This window comes from Lynx rufus, unplaced genomic scaffold (genome assembly GCF_022079265.1).
Source record: "Lynx rufus isolate CCGP_SWC_20201006 ecotype Redwood Valley unplaced genomic scaffold, mLynRuf1.p SCAF_4, whole genome shotgun sequence".
NCBI lineage: Eukaryota > Metazoa > Chordata > Mammalia > Carnivora > Felidae > Lynx > Lynx rufus.
In genome coordinates this window covers 16,807,646-16,830,877 of record NW_025814856.1, presented here as the reverse complement: position 1 = coordinate 16,830,877, position 23,232 = coordinate 16,807,646, and the positions used below count along the sequence as shown (strand labels likewise).

Here is a 23,232-nt window from a genome sequence, read left to right as displayed (position 1 = left end):
CTATTATTATTATTATTATTATTTTTAATTTAATGTTTATTTTTGAGAGAGGGGAGAGACAGAAACATGAGCAGTGGAGGGGCAGAGAGAGAGGGAGACACAGAATCCAAAGCAGACTCCAGGCTCTGAGCTGTCAGCACAGAGCCCAACACGGGGCTTGAACTCATGAACTGCAAGATCATGACCTGAGCTGAAGTCAGATGCTTAACTGACTGAGCCACCAAGGCACCCCAAGAATTATTATTAAATGTTCATTTATTAAGTTGGTTATTTGGAACTCAGAAGCATTTCCTTTAGATAAACAATGTTAGGGGCGCCTGGCTGGAGCATATGACTTTTGATTCATTCAGTTGGTGGAGCATATGACTTTAATCTCGAGATTGTGAGTTCAAGCCCCAAGTTGGGTGTAGAGATTATTTAAAAAATTTTAAAAGGTAGGGGCGCCTGGGTGGCTTAGTCGGTTAAGCGTCTGACTTCGGCTCAGGCCATGATCTCGCAGTTTGTGCGTTTGAGCCCCACGTCAGGCTCTGTGCTGACAGCTCAGAGCCTGGAGCCTGCTTCGGATTCTGTGTCTCCCCCTCTCTCTGCCCCTCCCCTACTCATGCTCTCTCTCCATCTCTTGATAATAAATAAAAAAACATTAAAAAATGTTTAAAAAAAAGGTAAACAATGTTATAAATGATAATTTTGTTTCCCAACTAGTCCAGGTGACTGAAGAAAGTTTCTTCCTTTCTTCTAAAACTGACAGGAGGTAATATTTTAAAAGATGTCAAGCTTGCCTTTGACATTGTATTACCTCTCTTTCTTTTACCTCCTAGGGCCTTGGGGCCCACATACCCTTTCCCTACTTTGATACCTTATACAGACCTATTTTGTTCCCTGAAATATTCTGTGTTGCTAAATTATTATTCTCCCTTTTCACACTGAAACCAAAAACTCACTTTCCATGGAATTGATCTCTGGGATTAAGAGGAAATTACTTCAGGGGCTCCTGGATGGTTCAGTCAGGTAAGTATCCAACTCTTAGTTTTGACTCAGGTCGTGATCTCACGGTTCGTGAGTTCAAGCCCCATGCGGATCTCTGCAGCAAGCAGTGTGGAGCCTCCTTGGGATTCTCTCTCCCTCTCTCTCTGCTCGTCCTCTGCTTGCACTGTCTCTGTCTCTATCAAAATAAATAAGTAAACTTAAAAAAAAAAATAGGAGGGGTGCCTGGGTGGCTCAGTCTAAGCGTCTGACATCGGCTGAGGTCATGATCTCGCCGTTTGTGAGTTCGAGCCCGCGTCAGGCTCAGACCCTGGAGCCTGCTTCAGATTATGTGTCTCCCTCTCTCTCTGCCCTTCCCTTGCCCTCTCTCTCTCTCTCTCTCTCTCTCTCTCAAGAATAAATAAACATTAAAAAAATTTAAAAAAAGAGGAAAGCTACTTCATAAGAACCAAATTTACACTATTCACACTAAGGTGGAATTATAGACCTTCTGGGGTGCGTGTTCCCTTACCCTTTTGAAATTGTGAAATAGGATTCTACACTTTTTAAAAAGAGAATGCTGGCTACTGCAAAAGAATCTTGGTACAGATTTGGCTAATGTGACAGAATGAAGTGAAATTATGACAGTGGTTGTGAAAAGTGTTTCAGTATGTTGGTGGGAATTAGGCTTCTGTTCTTTTTCATGAGTTTTCTTCCTCCACTTTACCTCCCAAGCAGCACCTTTGGGAGACAGGGTATGTCTGGAGTGGGGAGGGGGTGGGGGACACAGGAGGACAAAGGCAGTAACAGACCATTTGCAAACTGGATTGCTAATTTCTCATCAGACAGAATGAGCACAGGTCTGGAGTGACTAACTATAGGTAAGACTGACCTGAAATTTTCAAGAGGAATTTTTTTTTTTTCCACGTTTATTTATTTTTGGGACAGAGAGAGACAGAGCATGAACGGGGGAGGGGCAGAGAGAGAGGGAGACACAGAGTCGGAAACAGGCTCCAGGCTCTGAGCCATCAGCCCAGAGCCTGATGCGGGGCTCGAACTCACGGACCGCGAGATCGTGACCTGGCTGAAGTCGGACGCTTAACCGACTGCGCCACCCAGGCGCCCCTCAAGAGGAATTTTGAGAGCTTAAAAAGTTGGCCATACTTCTGTATATTTAAGTTAGATATGAACACTAATCTGTATAGACCTATATATTTCAGTTTAGGAGCTAACTCCAGAATTTGTAATCTAAAGTAAACCATACAAGGGGCACCTGGGTGGCTCAGTCAGTTAAGCGTCTGATTCTGGATTTTGGCTCAGGTCATGATCTCATAGTTAATGGGTTCAAGCCCTGTGTCCGTCTCTGTGCTGTGTCAGCACGGAGCCTGCTTGGAATTCTCTCTCTCTGTCTCTCTACCCCTCCCCCAACTTGTACGTGCTCTCTCTCTCTCTCTTTCAAAATAAATAAATTAAAAAAAAAAAACCCATGTAACAGAAGCGGGTGCTTTGTGACCTCATCATATCTTCTTATATACTTTTTATGAGCACATAGCTATTAATAGTAAGAGTGTAGTCAAGAGACCAAAATTCTTTTCTTTGCTTCATCATCTTGTCATGTCATTTCTTCTTATCTTTGTTCACCTATTTTCAAAACTCTTCTCACTTCAGTTTCACTTCAGGCATGTAGTCAGAATGAAAGATCAGATGTCCAAAGCACTATGCTTGAAAACTGTGTGTTGTCTTGGTGCCTGGTTAAATAATATGGGGCTTATTTTCTGGCAGAGTTGTGTAAGTCTCCTTTGATGTTAGCCAGAACTGGGTGGAGTTTCTTAAGCTCCAGTCAGATTTGCTCAAGCAGGGCCCTGTGCAGTGATGAGTTTGTTTTTAGTCTCTTCCTTTGCCAAAAAACTTTTGCCTTTTAATAAACCTGAACCCAGTTATAATTGGGAGTACTTGGTATATAAAAGTCACACATGCACATTGAGGGTCTATATGCAATTTGTTTGTTTATTTCTAACTTAAGTGATGAATCTAAATTATTAGCACCTTGGGGCGCCTAGGTAGCCCAGTCGGTTAAGTGTCCGACTTTGGTTCAGGTCATGATCTTGCAGACTGTGGGTTCGAGCCCCGCATCAGGCTTTGTGCCGACAGCTCAGAGCCTGGAGCCTGCTTTGGATTCTGTGTCTCCTTCTCTCTCCACCCCTCCCCCCACCCATGCTCTGTCTGTCTGTCTGTGTCTCTCTCTCTCTCTAAAATAAACATTAAAAAAAAAAATAAAAAGATTTTAAATTATTAACAGCTTCTGGAATAATCAACCTCAGGAATCATTTAACATACCACTCTCATTTTACAGATTAGGGAACTCAGCCCTGTAAGGTGACTCACTGAAAGCTATAGATTAAACTAGTGCTTCCGTGAAGCTTAGAAACTTCTGTATCCAGCTTTCTTTTCTTGCCCCCAGTAACAAATCCTTTTAAATTCAAACTTTGAACAAATAGGAAAGGAATAGTATAAATATTCAAGGAGAGATAATTTCTTTTAAGTACATAGTTCTCATTCACAAGAGTACATTTTTGGAACTTCCTGAATATCCATATTTGAGAATAACATTGTGTCATATCCTTTTGTCCATAAATTACATAACTAACCATTTTAAGGCATAACTGAGTATTAAGTGACCTTAAATGATTCTGTAAGTGTGGGATGAAGTTCTTTCGTGAATTCATTAAAATCAATTCTGGAATACTTGTAGAACCAGTTTAGCAAACCTGTAGAACACTTACAGAATTTATTATACTTGTATATTTTTTAGAATAGAATAACGATAAAATTGGGCAGTCTCTTTAATTTAATGAACACTGGGCTTTCTGGATAAAACCAGTACTTTCACTTCCAACACAACACTGGTATTGCCTTTACAGGATCATTTTCCATAAGTAGGGGTGTGTGTGTGTGTGTGTGTGTGTGTGTGTGTGTGTGTTTAAATCACACTTCTATTTATATGTAGTGACAAGAAAGGAATAGCTAAACTGTGTTGAGATACAGATGCTTGGGTGGTTGGCTAGATACACTCAGAGCCAAATGACCTTCCTGCTTTCCAGCTGTCTCATTTTCTGTCAGTTTTACCTTCTTAGGCTGAATTTAAGCTGCTCTTCGTATTCCATGAACCGCATGTCAGCCCAGGTAGTAGTTTGGGAGGTTGAGGGTGGGGGTGAACAGGGGAACATTACAGTGGATAAAGAGCTGCCCTTTGAGAATATGCACTCAGATAAATGACATTTAAAAGATACTGTTGATTTTGTCTCTATTTTTACCTGTGTCCTGAGTTAGGAAGTTTGAGTGGATTATATGAAAAAGGTATCATATGTGTATATTATGGAAACAAATAAAGCTATTGTTAAGGATGGTTCAGATGTCCTTTCAAGTGCTGTTTGACCATGAAACTGTTTAATTACAGACATCCTTTATTATTTTTGGTTCATAATAGGTTTCAAATGCTAACTGGTAATAATAGTCATCATAGAAAAGGGAAAAACATTTACTTTTTATGGAATTTATTGACATTAAATTTGTCAGGCTTTTAAAAAGTTCTTTAATGAGTCATTTTTCTGCATTTTTCCTGGTGGCATCTGGAGTGACAATAATACTTTATATGTAAAGTAGCTGGGTGGCATAGAGAGTAGGACTGCCCATCCATGTTCCTGTGTTGTAAATGGGTTATATGGGCGCTACTCCCTACTGATGACTATGATAGGAACTTGTGTGTAGAACACAAAGATGAAGATAGAATGACTGTACTTTTGGTGGGTATTTCTTTTTCCTTAGTAAATTTAGTTGGAGAGAGGAAGACAGTGGAGGACAGACAGTTTTAAAAGAGAGTCTTTAACAGTGGCTTAAATCGGGGTGCCTGGGTGGCTCAGTCAGTTAAGTGTCCAACTTCGGCTCAGGTCATGATCTCAGGGTTCGTGGGTTCGAGCCCCGCATCAGGCTTTGTCCTGACAGCTCAGCGCCTGGAGCCTGCTTTGGATTCTGTGTCTCCCTCTCTCTCTGCCTCTACCCCGCTCACTATCTGTCTTTCTCTTGTCTCTCAAAAATGAATAAACGGGGAAAAAAAAGTGGCTTAAATCATAGTAAAATTTGGCCTTTTAAAATTTGGGTTGAGGAAAGACTATATATATTATATATATATATATATATATATATATATATATATATATATATTAGTTGAGATTCTTTGGTTGCAAGCGATAGACTGACTAAATTAGATGAAAAAAAAAAATGGAAGGTTGCTCACTCAGACTTAAGAAAGAAGACAACCAGGGCAACTGAACAGCTGCCACTTGGTGAATCTTCCATCCAAGATGTAGTCATGAAACATTCCTTTTACAACCATCCTCTGCCTGGTCATGTGCCCAACACCACTAGGGTGACCATTGGTGTATATGGGGGAAGATAAGGAAGAATAGATTTCTGGGCAGACAGAAGCAATAGCTATTATTTCTATTTGATTTACCTTTACCTGGTCACAAAAGCTCATATGTTCATTTATCTTCATGAGTCTCTTGGAGAGTCTGTTAAGTTAGACTTTTTTTTTTTAAATGTTTATTTATTTTTGAGAGAGAGAGAAAGAGAAAGAAAGAAAACAGAGTTGGGGGGAGGAGAGAGAGAGAAGGAGACATAGAATCCAAAGCAGGCTCCAGGCTCCGATATGTCAGCACAGAGCCTGATGTGGGGCTTGAATTGACGTGGGGCTTGAATTCACAAACCGTGAGATCATGACCTGAGCTGAAGTCCAACACTTAACCAATTGAGCCACCCAGGCACCCCAAAGTTAGACTTTTTGAAGGACAGATAGTACCCTGCACATTTTTTTTTAATTTCCCACTGTGCTGTGTATGTACTAGGAACTCCATTTATTTGCAGGCCCTTTGGCACTTTTACTACACCATTTGTATTTTTTCAGCTCTTCACCTAACAGTTTTGCCTTTAGTAGGTTATACTTCTTAACGTCAGGTTATGTTTAAAAATTGAGAGCCTGATGTTCTGTAAAGGTGGTGATGTACATGGCCACAAAGAGGGACTGCACCCCTAACTAATCAGGGAACAGGTCTGTATTTTTATGCCAGCAGGGCTAGGCATGGTTTTGGTGGATGGAGCTAGCCTAGCTACAAGAGATTCATGAAGAAACAGTATTTAACCTCAACAAGATAGGGCCCATACTCACAGTCTTTAGTCAGGAGAGGTGACTTCTTTTGCCTGATAGTAATGTAACTTTTTTCATGGGAATATAATGTAATCTGACCTCCTTTTGTATATTCACTTAAGAATTATTCTGGGACATGATTTGGAAATGAAGATATATAGAATAATTAAAAAGTTTATGAGACTTGAAATCAAAAGACCTGATTTGAACTTTGGATACATTGGTGTTTTTTGTTTGTTTGTTTTTTTACACTTTATTTTTTCTTATTAATGAAAAGGACAAAATGGCACTTGGCTCTGTTTACCTCCCAGCTATGTGAAAAGAGGGTGTTTACTTTGGGTAAGACTGTTGGTTAACTGAGCTTTAATTTTCTAATCTGTCAAATGAGGGAGTCTCTTTTAGCTCTAACATTTTGGATTTTAATTCTTTTTTTGTTTAGAACAACTGAGAAGAGTTTCTAGGGATGTTTTTTCCTTTGCACAGTGCTCATCTGATGAAACATTTTTCCCTCCTTTACCAGGCAGTTGCAGTGGTGCAGAATGGCTGACCTCAGTCTTGCAGATGCATTAACAGACCCACCTCCAGAAATTGAGGAAGAGATAAAACGGGACTTCATTGCCACACTGGAGGCAGAGGCCTTTGATGATGTTGTGGGAGAAACTGTTGGAAAAACAGACTATATTCCTCTACTGGATGTTGATGAGAAAACCGGCAATTCGGAGTCGAAGAAGAAACCATGCTCAGATACTAGCCAGGTTGAAGGTAAGTAATTAAACCAAGCTGCTCAGAAAGCAGATTAGGGATGACGCTGTAGGTCATAATCTTAGAAACCTTGAGGAAACTGAGCTGACTTTTTTAGTATAGGATAGTCACTTTTCTCCTTATCTAAATTTCTTTCATTAGAAACCAAAGACGTAGGTTCGTTACCTTTTAGTTGAGTGTGTGTTCATGAGACTGTAGATTACTTTTTTTTCATTTAAAAAAAAAATTTTTTTTTAACGTTTATTTTATTTTTGAGACAGGGAGAGACAGCATGAACAGGGGAGGGTCAGAGAGAGAGGGAGACACAGAATCCGAAACAGGCTCCAGGCTCTGAGCTGTCAGCACAGAGCCCGACGCGGGGCTCGACCTCGCAGACCACGAGATCATGACCTGAGCTGAAGTCAGATGCTTAACTGACTGAGCCACCCAGGCGCCCCGACTGTAGATTACTCTTAACCCAAAGGTTTCTTCTGTAAGGTCTCAGCGACTGTATAATCTGCCTACTTTCCTGAATTAAATGGTCTGCTGTGCCTTGACTTTGAAAGTAGCTTTGTAAAAAGTTAGATAAACAAAATTCTGTATTTACATCAAGACTAAATTTAGAATGGAATCAAATACCACTTGTCTTTGGGTGTAATGCCAGGTAAGGATTAAACCATGGATTAAATCTTTTAAAAAGAGGTTTGCTGCTTTTATATATTGCTGGATCAGATTTGCTACTATCTGGTTGAGATTTTTTTTTTGTTTGTTTGTTTTGTTTTTTGAGAGAGAGAGGCAGGGAGAGGGAGAGGGAGAATCCCAAGCAGGCTTCGTGTTGTTAGCATGGAACCTGACGTGTGGCTTGATCTCATGAACTGAACTGTGAGATCATGACATGAGCCCAAATCAAGGGTCGCACGTTTAATCAACTGAGCCACCCAGGTACCCTTTGGTTGAGGAGTTTTGCATTTTTGTTCATGTGGGATATTGGTCTGTAGTTTTTTTGTGATGCCTTTTTCTGATTTTAGAATTGAGGTCATTCTAGCATCATAAAATGAGTTGGGAAATGTTCCCTCCTGTTTTCTAGAGTTGTTCATGTAGAATTGATGTTTTTGTCTTTAATGTTGGATAGACTTGGTCAGTGAAGCCATCTGGACCTGGAGTTTTCTGGGTCAGGTTTTTGTTTTTGTTTTTTTTAATTAGGAATTCAGTTTCTTTAAGAGATCTAGAACTGTTCAGGTTATCTGTTTCTTCTCAAGCCAGCTTTGGTAGGTTGTATCTTTCAGGGAATTGGTACATTTCCTCTAAGTTGTCAGATTGTTGGAGATAGAATTGTACTATTACCTGATTCTCCTAATTTCGGTAGGATCTGTTGTCATACCCCTTCTTTCATTCATTATATTGGTAATTTGTGTCCTCTCTCTTTTTTTTTTTTTTAATTGAGTCTGGATAGAGGTTTATCAATTACTAATGTTTTTAAAGATGAAGCTTTTGGTGTTGTAGATTTTTTTTTCTATTTTTCTATTTTCAATTTCTGCTCATATCTCTAATATTTCCTTCCTTTTGCTTACTTTGAGTTGATTTGCTCATTTCCTGTTTTTTTTTTAATTTTTTTTAAATGTTTTTATTTATTTTTGAGAGAGAGACAGCAATGAGTAGGGGAGGGTCAGAGAGAGGGAGACACAGAATCTGAAGCAGGCTCCAGGCTCCGAGCTGTTAGCACAGAGCCTGACGTGGGGCTCGAACTCATGGACTGTGAGATCATGACCTGAGCTGAAGTCGGACGGACGCTTAACCGACTGAGCCACCCAGGTGCCCCTCATTTTCTGTTTTTTTAAGGTGGCAGCTTAGATCATTAATTTTAAACATTTCTTTTCATATTGACACAAAATATTGTATTTAAGGTGTACAACATAATGATTTACTATTTGTGTATATTGTGAGATACCTACCAGAATACGTCTAATTAACATTCATCACCATACATAATTAACAATTTTTTTTCCTTGTGATGAGAACTTTTGAGATCCACTCTCATAGGAATGTTCAAGTATACAGTACAGTATTATTAACTGTAGTTATTACCATGCTGTACATTATGTTCCCAGGACTTTCTTATTTTGTAACTAGAAGTTTGTACCTTTTATCTACCTTCACCCATTTTGCTCACCTCCACCTCCACCTCTGGCAACCACTTAAAATAAGCTTTTGAATGTTACAAATTTCCCTCTAATCATGGTTTTATATGTGCCTCATAGATGTTGGTGTGTTATTTAAGTTTATTTATTTTTGAGAGAGAGAGAGAGAGAGAGAGAGAGAGCACGTGCGCGCGTAGGACAGGGGCAGGGAGAGAGAGGGAGACACAGAATCCAAAGCAGGCTCCAAGCTCAGAGCTGTCAGTGCAGAGCCCGACACGGGGCTTGAACTCACTTAACCATGAGATCATGACTTGAGTTGAAGTCAGACGCTTAACCAACTGAACCATCCAGGTGCCTCTGGTGTGTTCTGTTTTTAATTTTTATTCTTTTCAAAATATTTTCAGGGTACCTGCCTGGCGCAGTCATTTGAGTGTCCAACTCTTGATATCTGCTCAGGTCATGATCCCAGGGTCATGGGATCAAGCCCTGCATCGGACTCTGCTCTGTGCTGAGCATGGAGCCTGGTTGAGGTTCTCTTCCTCTGCTCCTCTTCCCTGTGTTCTCTCTCTCTCTCTCTCTCTTTCTTTTTTTTTTTAATTTTTTAAATTTATTTTTTAAAAATTTTATTTAAATGTGTTAGTTAACATACAGTGTAGTATCGGTTTCAGGAGTAGAAACCCTGTGATTCATCACTTAATATATAACACCCAGTGCTCATCCCAACAAGTGCCCTCCTTAATGCCCATCACACATTTAGCCCATCCCCCCACCCACCTCCCCTCCAGCAGCAACCCTCAGTTTGTTCTCTGTATGTAAGCATCTCTCATGGTTTGCCAGTCTCTGTTTTTATCTTATTTTTCCTTCCCTTTCCCTATGTTCATCTGTTTTGTTTAATTCCACATATGAGTAAAATCATATATTTGTCTTTCTCTGACTAGTGAATACACTCTAGTTCTATCCACTTTGTTGCAAATGGCAAGATTTCATTCTTTTTGATTACCATATCTATCTATCTATCTATCTATCTATCTATCTATCATCTATCTATCTATCTTTCAATCTATGGATCTCCACTCAGCACTCAGTGGACATTTGGACTTTTTCCATAATTTGGCTATTGTTGATAGCGCTGCAGTAAAATTGGGGTGCATGTGCCTATTCAAATCAGAATTTTTTTAAAGTTTATTTATTTTTGAGTGAGAGCACGAGTGAGGGAGGGGCAGAGAGAGAGGGAGACAGAAAATCCCAAGCGGGCTCCATACTGCCAGCACAGAAGTCGATGCGGGGCTGGAACCCACAAACTGAGATCATGACCTGAGCTTAAATCAAGAGTTAGACGTTTAACCAACTGAGCCACCCAGGTGCCCCCAAATCAAATTTTTGTATCGTTTTGATAAATACCTAGTAGTGCAATTGCTGAGTTGTAGGGTAATTCTGTTTTTTAATTTTTTGAGGAACCTCCCTACTGTTTTCCAGAGTGACTGCACCAGTTTGCATATCCACCAGCAGTGCAGAAGGGTTCCCCTTTCTCCGGATCCTTGCCAACATCTGTTGTTGTCTGAGTTGTTAATTTTAGTCATTCTGACAGGTGTGAGGTGGTATCTCATTGTGGTTTTGATTTGTATTCTCTGATGAGTGATATTGAGCATTTTTTCTTTTCTTTTTTTGTTTTTTTACTATTAAACAAATTTTTTTTAATGTTCATTTATTTTATTAAAAAAATTTTTTTTAATGTTTATGTTTGAGACAGAGAGACAGAGCATGAACGGGGGAGGGTCAGAGAGAGAGGGAGACACAGAATCTGAAACAGGCTTCAGGCTCTGAGCTGTCAGCACAGAGCCCGATGCAGGGCTCGAACTCACGGACCGCGAGATCATGACCTGAGCTGAAGTCGGACGTTTAACTGACTGAGCCACCCAGGTGCCCCAACGTTTATTTATTTTAGAGAGAGACAGAGTGGGAGCAGGGGAGGGGCAGAGAGACAGAGGGAGACACAGAATCCAAAGCAGGCTTCAGGCTCTGAGCTGTCGGTACAGAGCCCAATGTGGGGCTTGAATCCATGAATTGTGAGATCATGAGCTGAGCTGAAGTTGGACGATTAACCGACTGAGCCACCTAGGCGCCCCTCTTGAGCATTTTTTCATGTGTCTGTTAGCCTTGTCTTCTTTGGAAAGGTGTCTGTCTATACATGTCTTCTGCCCATTTCTTCACTGGATTATTTGGTTTTTTTGGGTGTTAGGTTTGGTAAATCCTTTATAGATTTTGGATATTAACCCCCTATCCAGTATGTCATTTGCAAGTATCTTCTCCTGTTCTGTTGGTTGCCTTTTAGTTTTGTTGATTATTTCCTTCTCTGTGCAGAAGATTTTTATCTTGATGAGGTTCCAATAGTTGATTTTTCTTTTTATTTCCCTTGCCTCTGGAGACATGTCAAGTAAGAAGTTGCTGTGGCTGAGGTTAAAGAGGTTGCTTGCTTTTTTCTCCTCTAGGATTTTGATGGTTTCCTGTCTCACATTTAGGTCTTTCATCTATTTTGAATTTGTTTTTGTGTATGGTGTAAGAAAGTGGTCCAGTTTCATTCTTAACATTTGTCACTGTCCAGTTTTCCCATCACCATTTACTGAAGAGACTGTCTTTTTTCCATTGGATACTCTTTCCTGGTTTGTCAAAGATTAGTTGGCCATATATTTGTGGGTCCATTTCTGGGTTCTCTATTCTGTTTCAGTGATCTAAGTGTCTGTGTTTGTGCCAGTACCATACTGTCTTGATGATTACAGCTTTGTAATACAGCTTGAAGTCTGGAATTGTGATGCTTCCAGCTTTGGTTTTCTTTTTCAACATTACTTTGGCTATTCGGAGTCTTTTCTGGTTCCATACAAATTTTAGGATTGTTTGTTTTAGCTCTGTGAAGAATGTGGTTATTATTTTGGTAGAGATTGCATTGAGTATGTAGATTGCTTTGGGTAGTATAGACGTTTTAACAGTATTTTTGTTCTTCCAATCCATGAGCATGGAATGTTTTTCCATTTCTTTGTGTCTTCTTTAATTTCTTTCATAAGCTTTGTATAGTTGTCAGCATACAGATCTTTTATCTCTTTGGTTAGATTTATCCTAGGAATCTTAAGGGTTTGGGGGCAATTGTAAATGGGGTCTATTCCTTGATTTCTTTTTCTGCTGCTTCATTATTGATATATAGAAATGCAACTGATTTCTATGTTGATTTTATAACTTCGACTTGGCTGAATTCACATATCATTTTTTTGGTGAAGTCTTTCAGGTTTCCCATGTAGTGCCATGTTATCTGTGAAGAGTGGAAGTTTGACTTCGTTGCCAATTTGGATGCTTTTTATTTCTTTTTGTTGTCTGATTTCTGAGACCAGGACTTGCAATACTATGTTGAAGAGCAGTGGTGAGAGTGGACATCCCTGTCATGTTCTTGACCTTAGGGGAAAAGCTCTCAGTTTTTCCCCATTGAAGATGGTATTAGCTGTGGGCCTTTCCTATATATGGCCTTTAGGCCTTTGAGGTATGTTCCTTCTGTCTCTACTTTCTTGAGGGTTTTTATCAAGAAAGGATGCTGTACTTTGTCAAATACTTTTTCTGTATTTATCGAAAGGATCATACAGTTCTAATCCTTTCTTTTATTAACGTGGTATATCACATTGATTTGCAAATAGATAAAATCTCTCTCTCTCTCTCTCTCTCTCTTAAAAAAAAAAATTTCTGGGGCTCCTGGGTGGCTCAGTCAGTTAAGTGTCTGACTTCGGCTCAGGTCATGATATCACAGTTTGTGAGTTTGAGCCCTGCGTCGGGCTCTGTGCTGACAGCTCAGAGCCTGGAGTATGCTTTGGATTTTGTGTCTTCCTCTTTCTGTCCCTCCCCCACTGGCACTGTCTCTCAAAAAATGAATAAATGTTAAGAAAATAAAAATAAAAATAAAAATTTCCCTTGTGGATTCCATTTGAGCCATGGGTTATTTAGAAATATGTTAATTTCTCAATATTTGGAGATTTTCCTGATATCTCACAATAATTGATTTTTAGTTTAATTCTGTTGTGGTCAGAAGACATCCTTTGAAATTTCAGTTCATTTCAGTTTGTCATGGTTTGTTTTATGGTCCATAATACGACCTGTCATGGTCAGTGTTCTGTGAGCACTTGAAATAATATGATGCTGTTACTGTGTGGAGTACTCTTTTTATGCCAATTAAGTCTAGTTGGTTGATAGGGTTGTTTAGGTTTTCTGTATCTTTACTGACTTTATATCTACTTGTAATGATCTCTGAGAGGGAGAGATGTTGAGGTCGCCACAGAGTTTTATGGATTTGTTTCTTTTTCCCTTCTATTCTGCCAGTTTTTATCTCATGTATTTTGAAGATCTGTTGTCATGTGCACATACAGTGTAGTTGACATACAGGGTTATATTTGTTTCAAATGTACAGTATAGTGATTCAGCACTTCCATATATCCTTTGACTTTCAGAGCATTCTTTATTAATATTTAATAAAAATGGGTTTCTTGTAGATGGAATATAGATGGATCTTGCTTTTCTAGCTGGTCTGAAGATCTCTGTCTTTTCATTGGTATTTTAGACTATATTTAATGTTATTATTGGTATGGTTGGATTTAAATCTGTCATTTTGATAGTTGCTTTCTATTTCTTCTATCTGTTCTTCTGTTTTTCTATCTGCTTTTGGATTAATTGAATGTTTTTTATGGTTGTGATTTTAATTTTTTTTTAATGTTTTTATTTATTTTTGAGACAGAGAGAGACAGCATGAGCAGGGGAGGGGCAGAGAGAGAGGGAGACACAGAATCTGAAGCAGGCTCCAGGCTCTGAGCTGTCAGCACAGAGCCTGACGTGGGGCTCGAACTCACGGACTGTGAGATCATGACCTGAGCTGAAGTCAGACGCTTAACCGACTACGCCACCCCGGCTCCCCATGATTATGTTTTTAACTTCAATATTGGCTTATTATGTATATTCCTTTTAAAATTTCTTTTATTTTTGACATACTGTTTACAGTGTATATCTTCAACTTCTTCTAATTTGCCTTCCAGTAATATTGAACCATTTCATATATAGAGTAAAATTCCATGCAAAACAGTAAATGTCCAATTCCTCTTTCATTTTTTTCTTTTACTGTCATATACCTAATTTTACATACGTTAATAACGTACTTTGTTACTCTTTTTGCTGTAGATTGTCAGTTATTTTTTAGATTAAAAATATGGGAGGGGTGCCTGGGTGGCTCAGTCGGTTGAGTGTCCAACTTCAGCTCAGGTCACGATCTCACAGTCTGTGAGTTTGAGCCCCGCCTTGGGCTCTGTGCTGACAGCTCAGAGCTTGGATCCAGCTTCAGATTCTGTGTCTCCCTCTTTCTCTGCCCCTCCCCTGCTCATGCTCTGTGTCTCTTTGTCTCAAAAATAAATAAAAACATTAAAAAAATATATGGGAAATAACCTTTTATAGTTACTCTAATTTTTACCATTTGGGGCATTCTTTATTTCTTTGTATAGATCCAGATTTCTATCTAACACCACACTTCCTGAAAGAATTCCATTAACATTTCTTTTTAACACAGGTCTTTTAGCAGTGAATTATTTCAGCCTTGGTTTACGAAAAACCAGCCTTCAATTTTGGAAGATATCTTTCCAAGGTATCATATTCTTTGTGACTTCTGTCTTTTATTTAGGAAAGTTAGCCTTCCTGCTTGGATAGTTTCTGAGAAATCTTTTTTAATCTTGATTTTGTTCCCCTTTTTCCCCTCTGGCTGCCTTCAAGATTTTATCTTTATCTTTGTTTTTTAGCAGTTGGAATATGTTGTATTTAGGTGCTATCTTGGTATTTGTTCTGCTTGGGGTTCTCTGAGCTTGATCTGTGCTTTGATGTGGCTCATGAAGTTTGGAAATTTTTTGAGTATTTATCTTTTAAATTACTTTGCCTCATTCTTTCTCTTTTCTCCTGGGATTCCAATGACATTTTTCTTAGATTTTTGGGTATTGCCTCACAGCTCTTGGATGCTCTTGTTTTTTTTTTCTCCTTTGTTTTCTCTTTGTGTCTCATTTGAGTACTTTCTTTTGACCTATTTTCAACTTTCCTGATTCCCCCACCCCTCCCACTGGCCCTGGTTGCATTGAATCTCATGATGAGCCCTCAGTGGCATTTTTTTTTTTTTTTTTTAGTTTATTTATTTTTAAGAAGAACAGAGACAGCACAAGCTGAGGAGGGGCAGAGAGAGAGAGAGAGAGAGAGAGAGAGAGAGAGAGAGAGAGAGAGAGAATGAATCTGAATTTAGGAAGCCGTGAGATCATGACCTGAGCCGAAACCAAGAGTCGGACCCTTAACCGACTGAGCCACCCAGGAGCCCAATCAGTGGCATTCTTTAATTTCTTTCTGGTTATAATTTTTAGCATTTCTGTTTGACTCTTTCTTATAGTTTCTATGTCTCTGCTGAAGTTCCCCATATGTTCATGCATATTTCTATCTTTTCCACTGTAGACCTTAACAGTATTCATTATTATTTTAAATCTCTTGTCTGATAGTTTGGGTCATCTGGGTCAACATCTGGGTCATCTGGGTCATTTCTCAGTCTGATTGTTTTGTCTCTTGACAATGTTTTGTTTTGTTTTGTTTTATTTTACTTTATTTTATTTTATTTTTTTGTGTTTTTTATGTGTCTCTTAATTTTTGAGTGAATGCTGGACTTCACATGTAAAACTGTAGTCACTGAGAGAAAACAATCTTTATGCCTGGAAGTGGGCATGTCTCTTCTTTCACTAGGTAATTAATACACAGCACTGAGTCCATTTAGGATAGAGTTGAACTAGGTTTGGGTTTTGTTGTTACTATGATTATCTTCAGTGTATTACTGGCTTGAGATTCCTCCATTCCTTGTGTTTAGAGTGGGGAGTGGGGTGCTGAAAGGTTTTTCTCAGTGTTCTTGTTCCACTCTTAGCTTTTGGTGTCCCTGTGACACCTGCGCCCCGAAAGGCTGGAAGGCTGTTTCTCCATGCGCTTGCCCCTCTCAGAAAAGTCCTAGCCTGGAAGTAGACAGGACTGTTGATATCTCTGGTTTTGGTCCTCGTTCAGGTGTGATCCTGTGTGCATGGTTGAGTCTTTCTCAGTAATACCCTCTTACAGGTGGTAGGGTCTTCTCACGATATCCTGCAGGGTCTTGGGTAGGACTTACTGCTCCCCTAGGGGAAGAAGGTATCTTCTTCTTAACTCTAATTCTTTCCCCAGCTACAGTTTGCCTTAGCCCAGGCCCTGGGACTGACTGGGTTTGACACACTTCTTCCCCCAAGCAGCTCAGCTTTTGTTTGCATGGGGTAGAAGGGCAGGGTAAGATTGGGGGTGATGGTCAGGACTTTACACTAGTTAAGTGGTGGCTTTCTCCCAGGTCTGCAGAAGGAGACTCTCCCACTTCGTCTCTAGTCTTACCAGCATCTGGGCAACATCTGTGCAGATGTTTGAACTTCCCTTGTGTCTGTGGATGCTAGGGACCCTAGACTGTCATACAGCCTTTCACTTAGCCTTTAGCCTATCATTAAACTTTTTAGTTGAATTCTTACCTGCTTGTTAAACCCAGCATCTCTCCCTCACATGCTCCGACATAGGAGAGCCGGTGCTTACCTCCCTGTCTCCTTGAGGGCCATGTCTTCCTTTGGATTTCATTTTTTCTTTTCCTTTGGTTGTGCGTTGTTTCCACCTCCTGGGCTTCAGCTTAGGTGGGTGAACATCGTGATGTGGCAGCAGTAGATTTTCTTGTGCTTCTTCATCTTCGGTGACTTGACCTGTGTTTCATTAACCCTAGAAGAGGAAAGTTTTTTAGAAACTATTTTGCTTATAAAAATTAAATTTCCCCTAATATTTTTAATATATGAATTAAAATTAATTTTATTCATATTTTAGTCTGGAAATTGGTAACAGTGTTTACTCCGGGAAGAAGTAGCTGGCTAGAGTGTAGAGGTGGGAGGGAGCCTTATTTTTACTGTATATCCCTTTGGACCACTTGGGTTTTGTACACATATATTTATCAACCTGTTCAAAAAGAATAATACAAAGTTTATAATTACATTAGAACTAAATTATAAGTTTCTAATTTTATTTTTATACCACCTTGTTTGTAGAAGATTTGGCTAAGAATAAGTGGGAAAAGGAGAGGTGGCTGTTGGGAGACCTTGAAGAAGAAAGGAAAAGAATTTCTTTATTTCGTCTTGTAGAAATCTGGGACAGTGAGTGAGTTCTCAGTGAATGGGGGCTTCTTTACTGTGAGTCTAACTTTTATAGATTATTCCTCTCATGGGTTTTGCCCAAATGATAGGTTGGGTTCATGTTTGTGTTTTGCTTAGAGAAAATTCTAAATAACATGTTTTTTTCTTCTGAATACTTCTTCAGAAGTGATGGAAGGGTCCTAGACTTCATTATCTTCATGTTTTACTATATATCCAACTTTAAGTTTGATTTTGTTATTGGGTGAGATTCATGAAGTTATCACTGGCGGTCCAGGTGTGATTACCAGCAGGCTTACTTAGGCCAGTCAGTGGAACGTTATCAACCAGTTTCCTGCGTCTAGAATAGAAAGGGCAGTTGAATAGGTTACAACATGTAATGGAATTCTTTGGACAGTGGTGTTTTTATTTCTTTTAATTCTCACATGCCTACCCTAATTGCCCACGACTTAAAAATGGGGGGTAAGCAAGCAGGCTACCTTTATGACACTTAACACAGAGTAGGAAAAGTTGCCTTTTTTCTCCTGACATACATTTCCTGCCCCAGACCTGGAAACAGTAAGTTCTCAGAGCCTCCCTCCCCTTCACAACGTGGGTGGGTGCTAGGGGTGCTTGTTGCCACTGGATTTTTCATTGGTTTAGGCCTTTTTTGTGGATATACTGTACTCTTTTCTCTTTTCCATTTTACCGCTATTCAGTTTTGTTTCCATGAATATTTTTTTCTTCTTCTTATTACCGCATAAAACATCTAAAGAACCAAATACCTGGAAATAAAACTGGTGTCATATTACTTCTGAAATGCCTGTCACCTTGCAAAACAGTTCTCAAAATACTTTTTCAGGATTTAGGTATTACTTGTTTTTTTCTTCTTCAGAAATGTTATCCACTTAATCATTGCTCATTATCACCTCTGTATGGCTCTATTTTCTAGGCCAGGGAAACAAAAGACAGCTTTCTTTTACACGTGAATAACAAAACAATAATATTTCTGTGACTTTTGTTCATTCACAACATTGTCGTAGATGTTTGAAAGAGCATCTAGCACATTGTTGATGCTTAGACACAAATAATTGGCAAATCTGTGCACAAGTCACTTAAGTTTTCTGTACTCTGTGCTTAATTGTACTTGTGAGATTGAGAGAATTCTAGGAGGTTTTGGGGGCTAAGAATTTTTTCTATTAAATGTTCTAACGTAGGACAGTGGTTTTCAAAGTGTGGTCCTTGGACCAGAAGTGATCCCATCATTTGGGAGCTTGTTAAGGTACAATTCTCAGGCCCACCCACCTGGAATCAGAAACTTTGGGTATGGAGCTCAGCAATCTGTGTTTTAACAGGCCCTTGCAGGTAACTTTGATGCACCCAAGATTGAGAAACATTGATCCAGGAGGGAGGGCCTAAGCCAAGTCCTGGAAAGAATGATAACTAGATACTGCAGATTCTTGTTTAGCTGACGGGCCTTCTCTTGCAGAGCCTCGCAACCAGCTTTATTGGCCACCAGAGGGCGATGTTGGAACAGGCCTGACTTTTGCGCTAGAAGGTGCCCTTGTGCCGAGATCATGCAGAATCTACCCCCCCCGCCCCCCCCCCACCTTTTGCCCAAAGCCGACTCACCGTGGCTGTCTTCCTCACAGCACACATGCCCTCTCAGGGTCTTGCCACTTCCCTTCTCTGTCTGATTTGCCAGCTGTGGGACTCTAAAATCACTTGTGAGAGAAGAGATTTAAAAACAAACAAACAAGAAAACCCCAAAACACAAAAATAAACCCAGTGAATTTGAATGTCCTTATTTCTCAGGGCGCGTGATTATTTAAAAATTGTGTTGTGGGGCGCCTGGGTGGCGCAGTCGGTTAAGCGTCCGACTTCAACCAGGTCACGATCTCGCGGTCCGTGAGTTCGAGCCCCGCATCAGGCTCTGGGCTGATGGCTCGGAGCCTGGAGCCTGTTTCCGATTCTGTGTCTCCCTCTCTCTCTGCCCCTCCCCCGTTCATGCTCCGTCTCTCTCTGTCCCAAAAATAAATAAACGTTGAAAAAAAAATTTTTTTAAAAATTGTGTTGTTTTCAGTGCAATAGGTGTTTAGCTGAGAAAGATTTCATTTCATGAAATGGATGTTCCTCTGAGGGAATTAGTGAAAGAAGGCAGTGTAGCATCTTTTGAATTAGGATTTACCCAGTAATGCACAGTGAACCTCTTTCTTACTCTAAAGCCTACTTATTTATTTATTTTTAAAATATTTATTTATTTTTGAGAGAGAGAGAGAGAGAGAGAGAGAGAGCATGAGCAGGGAAGGGGCAGCGAGAGAGAGGGAGACACAGAATCTGAAGCAGGTTCCAGGCTCGAGCTGTCAGCAAAGAGCCCGACGGGGGGCTTAAACTCACAAACCGCGAGATCACGACCTGAGCCGTACTCAGACGCCCAACTGACTGAGCCACCCAAGTGCCCCAAAGCCTACTTATTTTTATGTTGTAATGTTTTTCTTCCTCCCTCCCTATGTTTCCTTCCTTCCTTCCTTCCTTCCTTCCTTCCTTCCTTCCTTCCTTCCTTCCTTCCTTCCTCCCTCCCTCCCTCCCTCCCTCCCTCCCTCCCTCTCTCCTGGGCTTGGATTCTTTTTAGACTGTTAGGTGTTATGTGTATGGTAGAATCTCAGTCTCTCTTTTATTTTCTTCTAACCTCCTTATTTTGCTTTTTTTTTTTATTCTGGTAAGTTTCTTATTTCTTAGATGCACAATTATTAGTCTACTAATGTCACTTAAGCTAGATTTTTATATTTTTATGTTCTACCAAGGTTACTTTATAGTTTAGTGATCAGTCTGCAGTTAATCTACAGTTAGTGTACAGATTGATCAACTATAGATGATCATTGTTAATAACAATGGAAATAATAACATTTGTTAACATTTACATAACACTGTATAGTTGGCACAATACTTCCTCCAGTATTAGTAGATTTCGTCTTCTTGATAACCATGGGAGATAGATATTATCACATTTTTCAGGGGAGGCTGCTAAGGCTTAGAAAGCACAAGGGAGTTGGATTTGATCATTTGGTTAATAGTGACAGACCACAGCTGAACTCAGATCTTCTGATTTTCAACCTCATGTTCTTTCTATGAAACCACACCATCTTCACAGATGCATACTCTCTGCTTAATTTAATGTCTTATAGATGCTATTTTTCAAAACTAAACATTTACTTATTTAACTCAAAGACAAAATTATTAGACATATAAATATTATTTTCAGGAACTATAAATGAGTCTTATTTCATTTGTATAAAGAGCTTGAACTTTGAACCTGAGGACTCTGCTACTAATTCATATGAATTTGTAAAGTATTCCACTTTCTTAGGTGACTGTTTCACATCATCTCCTTTCTGTTCAAACCTCTAGCACTTGCCCTCCTGTTCATATTCTCAGCCAATGACTTTTACAACAAAGGATCAATAGACTCAGTCAGAAGAGAACTTCTGCACAGTCCCCCTGCTGCAGGTCCTCACCTACCTTCCCCCTCTGCCCTTTCCTCTGCTCTTCCTCTTGTTATGGGCGAACTGCTTTCACTTAGGGCACTGCTAGAGCCATTTTCTCTTCTGTTGCCTGCATCATCAGTTTCTCTGTTTCAACTGGGTCATTCATCAGCATCAAATAGACCATAATTTTTAACTTCCTTAAAAAAAAATCCTATCTCAGGGGCTCCTGGATGGCTCACTCAGTTGAGTGTCCAACTTCAGCTCAGGTCATGATCTCACTGTTTATGAGTTAGAACCCTGCATCAGGCTGTGCACTGACAGTGTTGAGCCTGCTAGAGATTCTCTCTCTCTCTCTCTCTCTCTCTCTCTCTCTCTCTCTCTGCTCTTCCCCAGCTCATGCTTTCTCTCTCTCTCAAAATAAATAAATATACTTAAAAAAAAAAAAAGTCCTTTCTCAACCCCATGCCCATCTCATTTACTTCTTTTTTTCCCTGTTCCTTTGAAAAAGATGTATCTACTACCTGTCTCCTTCTTTCTTGAACCCCTTCCCATCCTACAGTAGCCCATGCCATGCCACCCAAACCGCTCCTTTTACATTGCCAAGGATGAATCCCGGATAACCCCAAGGGTTTTAGCATGATTGACTAAAAAATGAATTGCCATCATCTGAGATTGAGAAAGCTCTAGAAAGAGTATTTTGAGGGGCACCTGGGTGGCTCAATCAGTTATGTGTCCAGCTCTAGATTTCGGCTCAGGTCATGATCTCATAGTTGTGAGATCAAGCCCAGTGATGGTCTCCTGTCCAGCGTGAAGCCTGCTTAAGAGTCTCTCTCTCTTTTTCCAAAGAAAAAGAAAAAAAAAAAGGTAGATTTTTAGAGGAATATAAGAAATTTAAGTCGAGAGTTGCTGAGCGTGAGTTACATGATAGTAGAGAAGATACCCAAGTGGAGAAGAGCAATAGACAGCTAGATAAGAGTCTGGAGTTCAGAGGAGAGTTCTGGGCTCGGGATACCAATCTGGAGGTTGTTGATATTTAAAGCTCTGGCTAAAGGAGGTAGTTGTAAAGCATGTCATTTTCAGAATGTTTTACTTTTGCCACATAAAAATAAGTTATGCTGCTCTTTTCAATGCATCCAAATGCTCCTAAATATATAGCATTTTGATTCTCCTCATCATGTATTTTAAAAATGTATGAGCAAGCTGTTCATTATCATTGGAAATGTAAATCCTTCTTTCGATTCCTTGAACTCTTATTTCTAGTCCATGTCTGTCATAGACTTTTATCTTAGAGTAATACATTTTTATACTGATAGGTTTTTCTTGATTGTTATTGTGTTTTTGTAACAAAATATGTATGTAAGCTTAAATTTTAATTTAAAAAGTTCCTGTAACCATAAGGCTTTAAATATTAACTTGATCCAGAAGAAAAGTTATTATCACAGTTACTAGTAGTAGTACACAGTTGATCGCATGTGTCATGATTTTTGGTAAATCGTTACTAACCATAAAAGTTGAATTTGGTTGGAAATGTTTTTGGGGGGTCTAATATTTTTCTCAATTAGGTCATGAATCTTTGGATAATTATTTTTTTGCTAGGATGAAAGAGGGTGTAGTAATTTCTATTCCTATTGGTTTTTGTTTTTGTTTTTAGTTAGCTTCATGCCAGTTCAGAGCCCACCGCAGGGCTTGAACTCTTGACCCTGAGATCAGTCAGGTGCGTAACCTACTGAGCCACCCAGGCGCCCCTCTCTTCCTATTTTAATAGATTTTAAAGTGAAAAAACTTTATTCACATGGCTAAGTGTGTGGGAATAGAAGTCTCTACGGAAATGTCCTCAATTCTTTGAGTTATATGTTAAGGATTCTGTAAGTCATTATTATTAGAAATTATTTTCAATGTCGTATCAGAAGGCAACTACATTAAAACTTCTTTAAAGTTTGATGAAAGCAAAGAATTGGAAACTACCTAACCTGGAAGATGATTTGTTACTCAGTCATGAGAGAATTTACTTTTCAGGGGCTTGCTTTTGTTTCATGGATGTGTGATATTTTCTTTATACCTTCTGAGGGAAATGAGGTAGTTTTTAAAAAAAGTCTCCTGTTTGCGGGGCACCTGGGTGGCTCAGTCGGTTAAGCATCCGACTTCAGCTCAGGTCATGATCTCACAGTTTGTGGTTTTGAGCCCCGTGTTGGGCTTTGTGCTGACAGCTCAGAGCCTGGAGCCTGCTTCAGATTCTGTGTCTCCTTCTCTCTGCCCCTCCCCAACTTGTGCTCTTATCTCTGTCCCTCAAAAATAAATAAATGTTAAAAAAAAAAGTCTCTTATTTGCTGTATCAACATTGCTTCCCTGAGTGATGTTTATTCTCTTTGAATGCGATGATGCCTTATTCTTTTGGTGATAGTTTCCCTCAGGTATGTGGCATTACTGTCTATTTGAGATTCCTCATGACTTTTTTTTTTTTTTTTACCACCTGCCTCTGACAGGGATAT

At 39.5% G+C, this 23,232-nt stretch overlaps 1 protein-coding gene across 10 annotated transcripts in view; it reads left to right on the top strand.

Annotated features, from left to right (window-relative positions):
* The window catches only part of MAP4 (microtubule associated protein 4), a 195,467-nt gene that overhangs the window by 58,993 nt on the left and 113,242 nt on the right, over positions 1–23,232 (top strand). For all 10 annotated transcript variants that reach the window (XM_047095989.1, XM_047095990.1, XM_047095988.1 and 7 more), the window contains one exon: positions 6,687–6,928. In XM_047095989.1, coding sequence (XP_046951945.1) covers positions 6,706–6,928 — 223 coding nt within the window. In that variant the 5' untranslated portion in view covers positions 6,687–6,705. The remainder of the gene's footprint in view (positions 1–6,686; positions 6,929–23,232) is intronic.